The 15177-nt window shown below is 39.3% G+C and overlaps 1 protein-coding gene across 1 annotated transcript in view; it reads left to right on the forward strand.

The window, feature by feature from the left end:
- Nucleotides 1-14477, forward strand: part of DNAH5 (dynein axonemal heavy chain 5) — a 292615-nt gene extending 278138 nt beyond the window's left edge. Inside the window, exons 76-79 of the mRNA XM_077879556.1 lie at nucleotides 969-1181; nucleotides 3752-3904; nucleotides 4314-4545; nucleotides 12763-14477. Of these exons, the coding sequence (XP_077735682.1) occupies nucleotides 969-1181; nucleotides 3752-3904; nucleotides 4314-4545; nucleotides 12763-12914 (750 nt within the window). The 3' untranslated portion in view covers nucleotides 12915-14477. The remainder of the gene's footprint in view (nucleotides 1-968; nucleotides 1182-3751; nucleotides 3905-4313; nucleotides 4546-12762) is intronic.
- The last annotated feature ends 700 nt before the right edge of the window (nucleotides 14478-15177 follow it).

Consider the following 15177-nt stretch of genomic DNA (forward strand, 5'->3'; position numbering starts at 1 on the left):
TTTCCAAGTAGTCTTAGCAAATGTCCCAGACTAACCGTGTAACACTTTTGTCATAGAACCCCATGTTTCTTTATATATTGCCCTTTTTTAAACCTGGTTTTCAAAAAAGAAAACTGCAGCATTTTGTTTCTTTAGCATCTTATTATTTTCCACAAAGCAGACCATTTTGATTGCTAGTGCTGTAAACTGAACTCAAGGACTTATTACCAAGGGAATAATTTCCCCTTGAAAAAACTGAGCACTTGCTTGGAGAAAATCAATCTACTATCAGCTTTCATAAGCACCTTTCATTATAGTATCAGGAAAGAGGTCATCCATATCTAACAGTGGTTGAAATATTTATGAAGCAATAAGAATATCTAAAAATATAATAGCAGTTACATAAAAAACATGGTAAGTAAGGGGGTTTAGGAGAGTCCCCTTTCTTTGGCTGACTTTGTCAGTGCTGCCTTAGCAGGGTTGCTGATCCATAGAAGATTCTCAATAAATACTTGTAGGATGCAAACGGATGGATGGATGGGTGGGTGAGTTGGTTGGTGGTTGAATGGATGGGTGCTTTGATGGAAAAAACAGGAAGCTTTCAAAACAGGAGTCTAGTCTTTTGAAGCAGCCAGCAAGATGGTTGTGTACGTATACCTGTCTGCTTTTGTGCATGTCTGTGTGTCTTAGACTGGCAGGTAATGAACATTTCCCAGTGAGCACAGTTGCTGTTTGGAAGGCTGTGTGGCTGTGGTCATGTGTTCGTGTTCCTCTGTGAATGCTCCCACCTGGGATGCAAAATCTGCTGGTCCGCTAACAGATGTTTCCTTTTATATTTCTTCTTTGTTTTCTGGCAGTGAAAAAAAAATAAAAGCTTACCATGAACAGAATTGTAAAAGTGGGGACCTTTTTAGCAGCCCTAGGGTACCAGTTACATAAATATTAGTAGCTGTCACATTTTTAACACGTGCTGAATGTCTCCATGGCAGGTGAAAGAGAGGCTACAGAAGATGGGGCCGTTCCAGCCAATGAACATTTTCCTCAGGCAGGAGATAGACAGAATGCAGAAGCTACTTAGCCTGGTCCGCAGCACCCTGACTGAGCTAAAACTTGCTATTGATGGCACCATCATCATGAATGAAGATCTAGGAGATGCACTGAATTGCATGTTTGATGCCAGAATTCCTGCTCGGTGGAAGAAAGTATGTTTAAGGCAGCTCTTATCCTACCTCATCAGTTTATTATTGTGAACAGTAGTGATTGGCGAGTGGAAAGCAGGCTAGCATGATTTACTTAAAAGGGCTCTTTTGTTGAGGGATCAATCCCCTTGTAGGCCTGTATTTTTAGCTTTTAGGTAGGGAAGGAGACTATTTAGCATCTCCCACATATCAGGCACTCTACGAAGCCATTTACATGCATTATTTCATTTAAATCTTTGCATTTTATTGCCCTCATTTTGCAGGTGAGAAACGTGAGATTAGAAGACACTAAGTCTTTTCCCAGATCACACACCTAAGAAGGCAGAAGACCAGAATTTAAAACCAAGCTTTTGAACTTAAAAGCCTGTGATGTTAGTTTTATAGAAGGAAGTGTTCCTAGACACACACACACACACACACACACACACTGCAAAAATCACACCAAAGAGAAGTATTTTTCATTGCTTTGTCTGTAGATATGAGAGTGTCTATACCTCCAGGTACAAAGATAAGGACTTACCAGTATGCTTCCTGGTCATGTGGTGGTATTTGTGCTAAATGACAGATATGCCTTTGACAAATACTTGTCTACTTGGAGAAGTAAAAGGAGTACCAAAGTATCTTTGTCCAGCAGTTCATGCATTGTGGGGAATTGTGAAGATCTGGGGTGTAGTAGGAGGACCTCGGAGGACAGACAGCTGGGGCTGGGCCAGGGAAAGCAGCATGTAGAGATGGGATTGGGTCATGTGGTGACTGGAGTCTTGGCCTTTCGAAGGCTATTCAGGTAAATGGGAAGGTGAGACATAACGGTTAGAACTGCCAGCCTCCTGGAAGAGACTCATTTAGCACTGAGACTCTGTTATCTCACCCAGGGCTTTAGAAACCAAGGTCAGCTTTGACCAGATTCCATCCTCTCCTTACCAATTCATTCCTAAAGCCAGCGAATTTTCTGTCTGGATTGACCTTTCTTGTTGCCAGTGACAGAGGGAGAACTTACCTGGTCACTAGCCATTGCAGGTTCATTCCCTACCCAACCAGCTCACTCAGCTTGGTCAGTACCTGGAAGGCTCTAGAATAGGGATCCTTGCCAGGGGGGACCCTCACATTAATGGTTCCCGTGCCCTCAGATTAAATGCAGTATAAATGCATCTCTTCTAGTTAACACATCCATAAAGATAGGATCAAATGAGTTACCTAATTTTAAAATTATGCTATTTTTTACAGGTTTTTATTCTATTCAACTTATCAGTATTTGAACCTCACTGTTTCTTGAAAAATAGGCAAATTAATTCTTGAATCTGAAATTCAAGCAGCATATCCACACAGGTTGATCACTGCATTTATTCATACATAAAGTATTCCAATTACAGTAAAATGTTACAAAATATGATTTGGAGATACCTACCCAGTACAGTTCCTGCTAGCACTTATGACATATCCATGCCAATTGTTTTTTTTTTTAAGATTTTATTTATTCATTCATGAGAGACACACAGAGGCAGAGACACAGGCAGAGGGAGAAGCAGGCTGCCTGCGGGGAGCCCGATGGGGGACTCGATTCTGGGTCTCTAGGATCACGACCTGGGCCGAAGGCTGACACTCAACTGCTGAGCCCCCCAGGCACCCCGTGCCAATTGTAATAATAGAAGTACCATGTGTGAAATCAGGCAGACTAATACAGGCAATGAGTGCAACTAATTTGTTTGTGGTAAAAGACCTGTGTTTCAATTTCTGCTCCTTCATCAGAGGAAATAAAAGTTCATTCTAAGAGACAAGAACTTCAGAAAATAACGGTTGTTTGCCTCATTGAAAATGAGAAGTGGAGAAAGGCTTCTATGATTTGTCATCCACAGAATATATTTTAAAGAGACCATAAGCACATTTGTGTAAAGAAAGACCTAGTTTTATAGTGTATCTATTAAAAATGTAACCTAAGGGAAAAAATGTGATCTAAGGAGAAATAGTTGAAACCTATGAAATTTAATTCTAATTAGCTGTTTTATTTTTTTAAATTAGCTGTTTTAATTGCTTTATAGCAGAATTGGTAGTGTGTGTGTGTGTGTATATATTATTTTATTTTTTTAAAAGATTTTACCTATTTATTCATGAGAGACCCAGAGAGAGAGAGAGAGAGAGAGAGAGGCAGAGACACAGGCAGAGGGAGAAGCAGGCTCCATGCAGGGAGCCCGATGTGGGACTCAATCCTGGGACTCCAGGATCACACCCTAAGCTGAAGGCAGATACCCAACCACTGAGCAACCCAGGAGTCCCAATAGTGGGTGTATTTGTATGTGGAAGGTGATCCTGTTGACATCAGACATTTTGACCGGCATACTGAGGGCGAGATTGATCTGGAATTCATGTGATGATTAGATGATTCTATTGTATCTTCATATCAGGAGGAGGAAGAATCATTTGAAAATTGAAATGTCAGAACCCAAGGGAAATTCATATTTTAGGGACTTTTTAAATTCTAAACATGAATATGGGATTTTGTAACTTATTTCTGTGAACATAGCTGGTTACACAACAGAAGTAAGCCTATATTAATTATTTCGATGAATGCATTTCAGGCATCATGGGTTTCAAGTACGTTGGGTTTCTGGTTTACTGAACTTCTAGAAAGAAACTGCCAGTTTACCTCTTGGGTTTTCAATGGCCGACCCCACTGCTTCTGGATGACAGGCTTCTTTAACCCCCAAGGATTTTTAACTGCAATGCGCCAGGTAATAGTTCTGATTTACACCTGTTGTATTATTATGATTTTCTTCTACAAGATTTTCTTCTATCAGTATAGTTTTTAAAGACTATAACAAGACAGAGAATGGCTGTCCTTTTTTGACACCAGCAGTTACATCGTCCTGAAAGTAAATCCAGCAACTTGTTCTCAGGCTGCTAGCTTGAATTTTAGAGCATTTATTTGTTATTTTTATACTTGGTATAACTTGATCTTTCTTTGTAGAGAACAGATGGTTAAATTAGGACATGGGTATTGTTTATGAGAGAATTTTTTTAACTACTTCCTCTGAATTAGGGTAATTTGGGATTACACTTTCATCACTTTCACACTCTTTATGTTAAGATGAGCCTGTAATCGCTCCCCTTGTCCTTTCCTCTTGTTTTTGTCCTGAGCAGGAAATAACTCGTGCCAACAAAGGCTGGGCCTTGGACAATATGATGCTTTGCAATGAAGTCACCAAGTGGATGAAGGATGACATTTCTGCCCCTCCCACAGAAGGTGTCTACGTCTATGGCTTGTATCTTGAAGGAGCTGGTTGGGACAAGAGGAACATGAAACTCATTGAATCCAAACCAAAAGTGCTGTTTGAGCTCATGCCTGTCATAAGGATTTATGCAGAAAACAACAGTAAGTTGTCTTGTGCATTCAGGGACGGCTGGCATTATCAATCAGGTTGGATAATGTTATAAATACAAGATCTCATTATTTTTGTTATCATGTCATGAGGATTTTATTTTATCAGCCTTCACATTCACGCCCATGTTTAATGAGTGCTTGTTGACTGCTAGGCATGTTTTGAGGGTTAGCAGGGAGGCAATGGTTCTAGATCATTCTTGCCTATCTACTAAAGCAGGTAAAAAATATATGGATACTCATGAAACATTAGCTGATGAGATAAGAAGCAAGTGTTTGGAATAGTTAATAGATAGTGGGAAAGGGTGGTGGGTAGGAGTGGGAAGAAGTGATCAGGGGCTGGGTCTCAGGGGCAGAGCCTGGATGGGGCCCAGAAGGTTGGACAGGTGGTGGCAGGACTGCACAGGGCCTACAGGAGATGCCCACTCTACCATCTTGGAGATTTAAGCCAGGTTATGAAAGCCAGGTTGAATTCAGGGACATTTGGCTTAATCTAGCAACTAATGGTAAAATGCTGGATTCATATTTCAGCCTGTGAGCACAGTAGCATGTCCATGAAGCATACATACTATTCCACTTTGACAAAGTTCTATTTGACAAGTCTAAGAATATCTAAATAGGTTACCATTGTTGGCCTGTTCTGAAGGCTTTTACTATTACATTTCCCCGAGCTAATATCTCCTCTGTGATAACCAACTTTCAGCACATGTGGGACTTCCCTGTCCATCTCATTTAAAAAAATTTTTTTAAATAAAAATTACATATACTTAAGGTATACAACATGATGATTTGATGTACATGTACATATATATGGTGAAATATTTGCTATAAGCCATGCACTCTGGAGGTGGCTGTGATGGTGGATCCCAAGGACTTCCTTGGAAGTACTGACTTGGTGACAGAAACACAATAGATTTTTTCTTTAAATAAGTAAGGAATAGACCATTTCCTCTTTGTTTTGTTTTTTAATATTTATTTATTTATTTATTTATTTATTTATTTATTTATTTATTTATTTATGATAGACATAGAGAGAGAAAGAGAGAGAGAGAGAGAGAGAAGCAGAGGAGGAGGGAGAAGCAGGCTCCATGCCGGGAGCCTGACTCGGGACTCGATCCCGGTACTCCAGGATCGCGCCCTGGGCCAAAGGCAGGCGCCAAACCGCTGAGCCACCGAGGGATCCCCGCCATTTCCTCTTTGAAAGACAGCTTCTAGTATCCCTGTCTCTTAGATAAATAGCACATTTGGGAATATGGGTCAAGGGAAGAGAGTTTATAAACTATGAATATTTATTTTTTAAGCAAATATTTTCTGGATGCCTGATACATGCAGCCACTATCTTAGGTACAAAGGACACAACGATGATGATGATGATGGGCAGATCATGCCCATAAGGGATTAGGGAGACTGGCAAGTAAACTAATAATTAAAATAGAATTTGATACATGGCCAGATAGAGATACACTCAGGATGCTCTGGGAGCTGAGAAGGAGTACATAACAATGCCTGCAAGGTTTGTGGAGATCGCTTTTGAGATGTGCTATGATGCTAAGAATGAGTGTGAGAGGAGCTGGAGATAGACTTTTCTTGGCAGAGGGAAGTAGCATGAGCTCACTCGGTCATTTGGTGAGTATGTGCCTGGTATTGACCATCTGCCATGCCACTCTGGTGCTGGGGATGCAGCAGTGAGGAAAGACCAGGCGAGTGCCCATTCTTGAGGATCCCAGTGTAAGGAGGGACGGGCAGCAAAAAAGAAGCAAATAGAGTTGGTCCTTGTTACTCATGGATTCTGTACTTAGGAATTCTAACCTTTGTCTGTAATTCCCGAATCCATGCTATGGCACAGTTCCTTGCAGGCATGCACAAAACAGCAAAAGATATGATTCACCCAACAGGCTGGTTCCCACTTGAGGTGCTTGAGGGGATACCCTGCTGCTTGCTTGACTCTTGTACTGTAAACAGGTGTCCTTTCCGTGGTCTATATAGGATTACATTTTTCACATTTTTGTACTGTTTGCTGTTTAAAGTGGCCTAAGTGCATGTGTCGAAGTGCTGTCTGGGGTTCCTCAGCACGAGAAGGCTGTGATGTGCCTTATGGAGAAAACATGTGTCTAACACAAGTTTCACTGAGGCCTGAGTTAAAGTGTCCTGAGTCAAATGTGAATGAATCAATGATATAGATTAAGGAGGAGCCTTTTTTTTTTTTTTTTAGACGGTATCTTTAAACAAAAACACACCTACAATAATGTTATGTATTGAGGGATGGATGAAAATGTTGGGACCAGAGGCTTGTACAGACCAGAGGCTGTATTTCAAGCTTGAAATACAGGCTTGAAAACCTGCCCTGTATTTCAGAACCCTTGGGGCAGTGATTTGGTAGTTGCTAATTCAGTGTTCATAGAGACTTCGTATATGTTAGCCCCGTGATAATGAGAATTGACTGTAAATGAACATTTGGTTTCAGATCATTCTTTTCTATGGGGAAAACACACATGTGCTGTGCTAGAGAGTAGATAGTTTTCAGGGGTTTGGAAAGAGGCTCACTGAGAAGAGAATATTGACCTGAGATCCAGGTGACAGAAGGCAGCTCTGCTAATATCCAGGAGCAAAGGTGAGGATGCAGAGGCTTGAGGTAGCAATGGATATGCTGTGCTTGAAGGAAGAGGAGTCTATGGAGAGATGGGCATCAGGAAAGAAACAGGAGGGTGCCCCACACAGTTCTTAACACATAGTGTTACTCGGCAAACCCCAACTGAATCTGGTGGGATAAATGTGTCTGGCTAAGCCTAGGCAAGCAAGCTGCCTGGGGCTTCAGCTTTGTTGGTTCTTAGGGTGCTGTGAAGACCTAGGGTGGTGGTTATTTTACAGCAATAATCATTAAGTGTTCTTTAAACCAAAATAATGTTTTAGAATTTTTGCTTTATCATATCATTGGGTCTAGTCAACATGTTGCAAAAAACATTTCCCTTATAAAGTAAAAGAAAAATCTTCCTCACATTTAGTTAGGTGTTACTTTTATGTATCTTGTACTAAATTGTAAAAATCCATTGCAACCTGACTTTGAGCATCTCAGCATGGTATTAATAAAATAATAATTTTATAATATAGGCCGTTCTTTATTATTTAAGAACACATTTTATAGAAAAACTGTACTCACCCTGCTGGGAATTAGCAATGATGCTCATTAGCAGCAGATTAAGGGAGAAAATAAAATAAGCAAAGGAAAAAGTGACTAATTTCAAAGGACTGAAAAGAAAACTTTCATTCTTTTGTATCTTTTTTGGGGGGAGGGTTTCAATAGCACTTAGTGGAAACTTGTTTTGCCAAATAGATTTGTTGTCAGAGGAGTGTTTTATTAGTGATGAAAAGCTAAAATTCCATTGCTCTTTTCATACCATAAATCTAATTTTCATTTAATTTTAAAAAATGAATAGGGCTCTAATTGAGCTAAAGGGGTGTAGCATCACTAATGACCAAAGGGCAATCCCCAAAGTACAATGTTTTAAAGGTAAAATTCTTATAGTAAGTTGTTTTTATGTTAACATGAAGGGTAACTTTTAGTTTACCCTTTTTATGAATTATTTATTAAATTAAATTATGAATATTATTTTAGTTTAAATAATTCATCATTGTATTTTCCATATAAAACCAGTTTGTTTTAAAAAAAGAAGTCTAGATATTTATTTTATTTTATTTTACTTATTTATTTATTTTTAAGGATTTTATTTATTTATTCATGAGAGAGACAGAGAGAGGGAGAGGCAGAGACACAGGCGGAGGGAGAAGCAGGCTCCCTGCAGGGAGCCTGATGTGGGACTCGATCCCAGGACTCCAGGATCACAACCTGAGCCAAAGGCAGATGCTTTAACCGCTGAGCCACCCAGGCATCCCTAGATATTTATTTTAACTCTAAAAATTGGATAATGTGTCCCTAGATTCTTAGGACATCATAAGAAAGTCACCCAAATAGTATGGAATTCACCCAAAGGGCAAAGCCTCCCACATCAACTTTAGCTTTCCTACTCTCAAAGGCAGTTGAAAAGAGGTGACATAGGAAAGATATGTCTCCTTATAGATTACTGTATAGGTAGGGTGGTGCTTCTACATGGACTTCAGTACTATAGCCAATGTGATGGGAAAATGGGGATTGGAACATTTGGAGGAACGAAGCAAGATTTATATGTACCTTTGGGCACTCAGTACGGTGAGAAGGATCTCAGGCTCTGTGCAGCTAATGAGGAGAAAAAGTGTTTCTAAGAATGCCCTATGACCCACCCTGATGCAACACTGTGCAGATGTGGGTTGGGGGTGAGAATAGCCCTATGCTGTGACCAGGAGGTAGAGGCCTCCTGACTTTTGAGCCCCTTGAAATTTAATCCACCTTCAGTTTGTAAACCTGGGACTCCTTTAAAGTCATGGGGAACGTGAAACTGGGGGGTTTGTTTCAGGAAAAAGGTAAAGGTGCATATATATTTGTGCACGCGTATGTGTATGCATGTGTGTGTACGGAGAGAGAGAGAAGAAATGTAATACATCTCGGGTGTCTATTGCATTTCAAGGGTTATGCTATGCCAGTCATTCACATATATTAATTTGTTTAATCTTTACAACAACTCTGTAGGATATATCATCCCTATTTTTGGGTGGGGAGATTAAGGTGTAGAGATGTATGAAATTTGCCTATGATTTCCAGCTACCAAGACTGTTATCAGAATGTGGGATGAATGCAAACCTCTGAGAATTCCTATGGTTAGTGTTCTACTTAAGACTATGCATTTAGTGAGTCTCTGGGGAGTCTGAGATGAAGCCTCAAAACAAAGCCTAAATTAAAAATGAGGATAGCTTCTTTGCATTTCGAAGTCATGAGTTTATTTTTCTCAGATACTTGGTGAAGGAGACACAGACTCTGCCCTATTTGGATGAGAGTGCTTATTCCCTGTGGCCTCCTCTGCATTCTGCAGGCTTGCTGGTCACCTCTCCTGCCAGATGGTGGGGTGGGGGTGGGTGACCATGTGCTTAGGTAAAAGACCAGGAACCTGGATATTTGAGTTGCACTTCTGGTTTTATCACTAAAGTAATTAGTCATGTGGCTTTAGAGGAGTCTCAAATATGCTATGACTTGAAGTCAGTCATCTAGTTATCTCCAAACATTTTCACATCCCCCTGCAAAGACATAGAGGCACACACACATTTACATTCTGACTATTGATGAGATTAAGGATCATAGGCTCTTGACTCATTCTGGCCAGGTTTGATTCTTATCACCTACATAACAAGCTCACCTTGTTATGTTCGTTTTCTCACCTGCAAAATGGATTTAATAATGGTACCCATCCCATAGGATTGTGAAGAGCATTAAGCCGACAGTGTCTAACATATCATACAATCATACAATAAATCAATTGCTATTATTAATATATTCACTCACATGTTTGTTGAAGGATTAAAAGAAATACATGAGTGCACCATTTAATCACTTAAATGTTTTTTGCAAAGAGGAGTTAAATTAAAAGGATGATTTAAAGGTTATATAGGGAATCTCTATGTAACTAGATTATTTTGGATATTGGAAAGAACATCTGGTGTAATGATATACTAGAACTTGGATGAAAAATGTAGGCTAGAGAGGGAAGTGAAAGAGTCAGAAAATGAAACTCCCTTAAGGTGTTTTATTCAAGCTTTTCAGATCCTAAAGCATAGAGTTCACCAATTTAGACAGCTTCTTGTCTCTGCTCCTCCTTCTGGGACCCTAAGGCTTTAAATATGTTTAGCTGATTAGCTTTACCTACCTAGCATGTTTGGTTTTATCTTCAAATTTCTTTGTCTAACTAGGGCTAATGGTTTTGAATCATCTGTTTATGTGGTTATTTAGCGTCTGTCAGCACTTTGACTATGAAATGGTATGTTCAGTGGCTTCTAATCCTACTGCAGAAGTTTGCTGCGTGCTGTGATTTGGCATGGGCACCTTTGGTTCTACAGCAATTACAAATGAATAAAATTGGATAAATATATCTGAGAGTTGTTTTTTACCTGCTTATTGAAAAGAATGCTATTTTTACCCCCAATTCATCTTTTCTTTTGGAATTAAAATCCAAGTGGTCAAATGCTTCTTGAGGTGTAATTATTATAATTACATCTATTAATTATTGCATACATATTATAATTACATTTGCACCAAATGTGAGACTACAATGGGTTACTTCAAGATTTAGGATGTTAGTCAAACTTGCATCAAGAAGAACAATATTTAACATTTATTATATATTTACAGATCCCAGGATTATTTAATTAGATCAGTCAGAATGTTCATATTAACTACACTCCATGAATGCACTGCCTAATAATTATTACTAATGATATTCCCATGGTAATTTAAAAAATAACACCTAGACTTAAAAATTAGATGTCACAAAAAAATTAGGTGTTAATTTAATTTCAATTGGTTCTAATGATTAATTTCGTGGGATTAAGTGAACATATAGTTCTAAAGTACTGTAAACTATGTATGAGTCTATTTTAGAATAGGGTTCCCTGACCTTGATATTATTGGTATTTTTGGCCAAATGTCCTCTGTTGGGAGGGGCTGTCCTGTGCATTATAGCATGTTGGCAGCATCTCTGGACTCTACCCACTAGATGCCAGTAGCAGTCTCACTGTTGTGGTAAACCACAAAAGTCTCCAGATAGTCGCAAATGTCCCCCAAGAGTAAAATGATCCTTGGTTAAGAACCACTGCTTTAGAATATTTGCTTTATATTGAAACTTAATGTATGACATCATCATATTCAAGTGTTTAACTTCTTCCAATAAAATGAATCACAGTGGAGATATAAAAACACATGGCAGAGCAGATAGGAGATTTTATTGGGTCAAAAAATGAGATCTTAACTTTCGAAGGTGGCTTGCTTTTGGAATTTGAAGGAAAAAGATGGATTCTTGAGCCAAGTTAGTTTTGGGAAATAATTTCAGCACTATGTCAACACTGCGTGTAGAGAATTGAGAGTTGCTGTTTCCATGTTTCAGTGTCCACACATGTCACACGAGTTCACCGAAGCAAAGTTCTCCTCTTAGTTAAATGTGCTTTTGTCTGAATGTTTATGTGGCGGTCATTTATAATATTGGTCTTGTAGGGGAGTGCAAGGATGGGTGCAGACCCCATGTTTGTGCTGAGATAATTTACAACTGGGAGAGAAGAGATAATGTACTGCTTCCTGCGCCAGATACTAGGAGATGTGCAGATAAACTGCGCAGGTGGTGTAGATTGAATGAGAAACTGAGGAAGCTGAACCTCCAAGCTACTCAATGCAGAGGCTTCTTCCAAAGCCTAATTTAGTATGTGTAAATTTTTATTCTTTTTCTTGAAGCCCTTTGCCCCTCTGCCTTGTATAAGGACCCCCAAGACCTGGATTCATCCCTGACCATGGGGTTTCCAAAACTGGAGAGAAAGTGAGCCTTTGGTAGGGATGAATGCATTAGAAAGGGTCTTTGATAGATGAACATACAGAGGTTGCCTTTTGTTGCATATATAGTTTTGGGAACTCCATGTATTGATCTACTCCAAAAAGGTTGATTGCGTCTCAGGGAGCTGAACTGTGTCATGGCTCTCTGCTTCCCAGCTACTTCTCTTCCTCTGCACACATGGATAACTTACCACCCCTGATAGGGATAGGCAATGTCCTCTGTCCTGTGATTTCAAATGTGGTTTAGACTATGGTACAGAGGGTTGAAGGCAGGATTTTGAAATCACAATCCTAATATGCTGAAATAATAGTGGTGAGCATTGGTGCTGGACATTAAAAGTGACAGATGTCTTGTGCCAAAGGCAAGCGATGAGAGAAAAATGGAGAGGGTGTGCATGCACAAGGTTTGGTGGGAAGTAAAGGAGAAAGGGTGGAGGGGCCATATTGAATTGATGGGTGGAAAGGAAGCAGTGGGAAGTTCATAGTCATTTCACATGGGCAGGGGTTACTCTCAAGGACATGGGACAAGAGGCCAATGGGATGAACCTGAAGATGCCTGGTTGTTTGTCACTTCCTGGAAACCTGCAGGTGTGTCTTCTTCACATCTAGAGACTGACTTACCTCAGGAAGAATTTCTCTCATTCTAGCCAAACTTTGGAATGATCTTTAGAATGCACAAATTTGACTCTGCTCTCTGTTTGGGCTGCTTAATTTAGAAATTCACCAAATTTTTTTTATGAATTTTTTTGTAGCTTTAAGAGATTCTCGGTTTTATTCCTGCCCCATTTACAAGAAGCCAGTCCGAACGGACTTGAACTACATCGCCGCCGTGGACCTCAGGACGACCCAGCTCCCGGAACACTGGGTGCTCCGTGGGGTTGCCCTTCTCTGTGATATCAAGTAACATGGGATGTGTTCCCTACCCAAAACCTCAGAAAATGCAGGATCCAAATTACCCTAACCTTTATTTGTCTATGAGTGCTCAACAATGAATGTATAATCAGATCATGCGGTGAATGAGCTCTGTAGGTTTTCCCTACTCTTTAGTTGGATGCTTAATTACATATAACCTGCTTTATCCTTAATGACCAATCACTGTGTTTGTTGAAAAGTTATTTGATGATTTAAAAGCAAATTTTACAACTTCCTAATGAAGTGTGGCCCTCAAATCCACAGTAATGCCTTCAGCTCTAAAGACTGAGTAGGTCAAGCAGACATTTCCTTCAAAGGATTATTTTTCTGCTAATGTGGTTCTGGTGACAACCCTGTTCTCTACAGTAACATGGCAGGTTTGTGCTGATTTTGCTTCTATGGCCTTTTGCATTTAGGTCAGATTTGTTTTCATGGCTCAAGCAGCCCTTGGGAAGACCTTTTAAAAAATGGAAGGAAACAGAAGAATGGGCTAAAAATGTGAATAGATAGACAATTCATGTGATCCTATAGAATAAACATGTGGAATAATGTTCAACCCCACTGATAATTAAGAAAGAGATACTGATATTTTTTATAATAAAAAATTGAAACTTAAAGTGAATTTTGATGAGGTCTTTATGAAAGTGATATGCTTTTAGAGTCCTAGAGTGATGGAAATAACCCATCCTTTTTGTAAAATAGTTAAATATCCAAACACAGAAAGAGCCATAAAAATATTCACATGCTTCGATCCTTATCTTCTCTCCTGGAAATCTATACCAAGAGAACAATTTAAAAAGCTGAAATAATTTATATATCAAAATGTATTTAATAACAGAAAACAGTGGGAGTGCTTTACATGTTCAATACTAAGTCTATATACGTAAGGAAGTTAGAGGATGTGAGGCAGCTGTGAAAAACAGGATCGAAGCTTTCTTAACATGGAAACAGTAAACATGTTGTACTATGAAGTGAAAGATATACCTCAGAAAATATCAGGTTGACTTGAAAGGGTGTAATAATCGGAATAACAGGCAAAGAATAGAAGTCAGATGGTGTGGGGGAGGCCACATGAGCTTTTATCAATGAAGAAAATACTGTATGTGGAATTTTTCACATATTTTTATTGTAAATCCTGGTTATAAATTATGAACTGCTTCATCTATAACTTATTGAATGAAAAGCTTGGTCAGCATTAAATTAGAATTGGGGTCTACAAACATTTGCTTAACTTCGTGTCTGCCTAACTTCGTGTTTCTGGTGATAAAGCATTTTCTAGGAAGGGCTGCAAGGAGACAGGTGTGGGTCTTTCTCACTAAACTTTTCTCTATGACAAGAATCATTTTATGTTAATTGTGGTCAGAGCTGGGACTGAGGGCTTCATGTGACACCTACTAGTCTTGGACAAGACTGTTTTCATTTGAGCAGCTTCTTTTGGTCTGAATTAACATATATCAGTTGATTGTGTGAATTATGCTAAAACAATCATTTTATTTTGAAGAACAAATAATGAAAATGTAGAAATGATGTGAATTAATAAAAAGTTGTCAATGAATGTCTGAATTGTAACTGCTATTTCTTTGCCAGGGGGCAAGTGCCATTGAGTATCCAAAAATAAGCCTTCAAAACTAGGTTTCTTATCAAGTTATTTGAAAATGTCTAATTTATCTACTTTTGTGAAATATCCTGTTGGTGTATATGTACAAAAGGACACCATGGAAACAACTAGAAATTTTTAGGGACTGATTCAATGAGAAATGTCACTGAAGGAGTGAAGAGCCAGTGAAGCACCTTTCTACCTCACATCCATCTCTTACCCTGCAGCTCCCACCTATGGAAAGATTCTCAGCTTCTACTGAATCAGGAAGTGGGGCAAGAGAGGACCAACTTATTGATTCTTCCTGGTGATGGGGATAGTTGCCCACTGCTTGGCTGAGGAGGAAACAACACCCAGTGTCCTGGTACCATTGCAGAGTCTTTGTTATCATCTCAACATTGATCTACTTAGAAAATTAGTTAAGTGTGTCTGACTCCTGTGTGTCAGGCACTCTGGCGCAAGCAGTGGTGGAATGATGGTGAGAAAAATGCTCACATTCCCCGATTCACGGACATTGCTTAAGAGGAGTAGACACAGAAAATAAGCGACTATTCAGGTATGTAACTTTATTTGATCTTAGTGTATGAATGTATTATATGACACGAGTGTGAGATACGTAGGAGGTATGAAGATGGGGAGTGTAGTGTTACAAAGGAAA

Source organism: Canis aureus, chromosome 31, assembly GCF_053574225.1.
Source record: "Canis aureus isolate CA01 chromosome 31, VMU_Caureus_v.1.0, whole genome shotgun sequence".
Taxonomy (NCBI): Eukaryota; Metazoa; Chordata; class Mammalia; order Carnivora; family Canidae; genus Canis; species Canis aureus.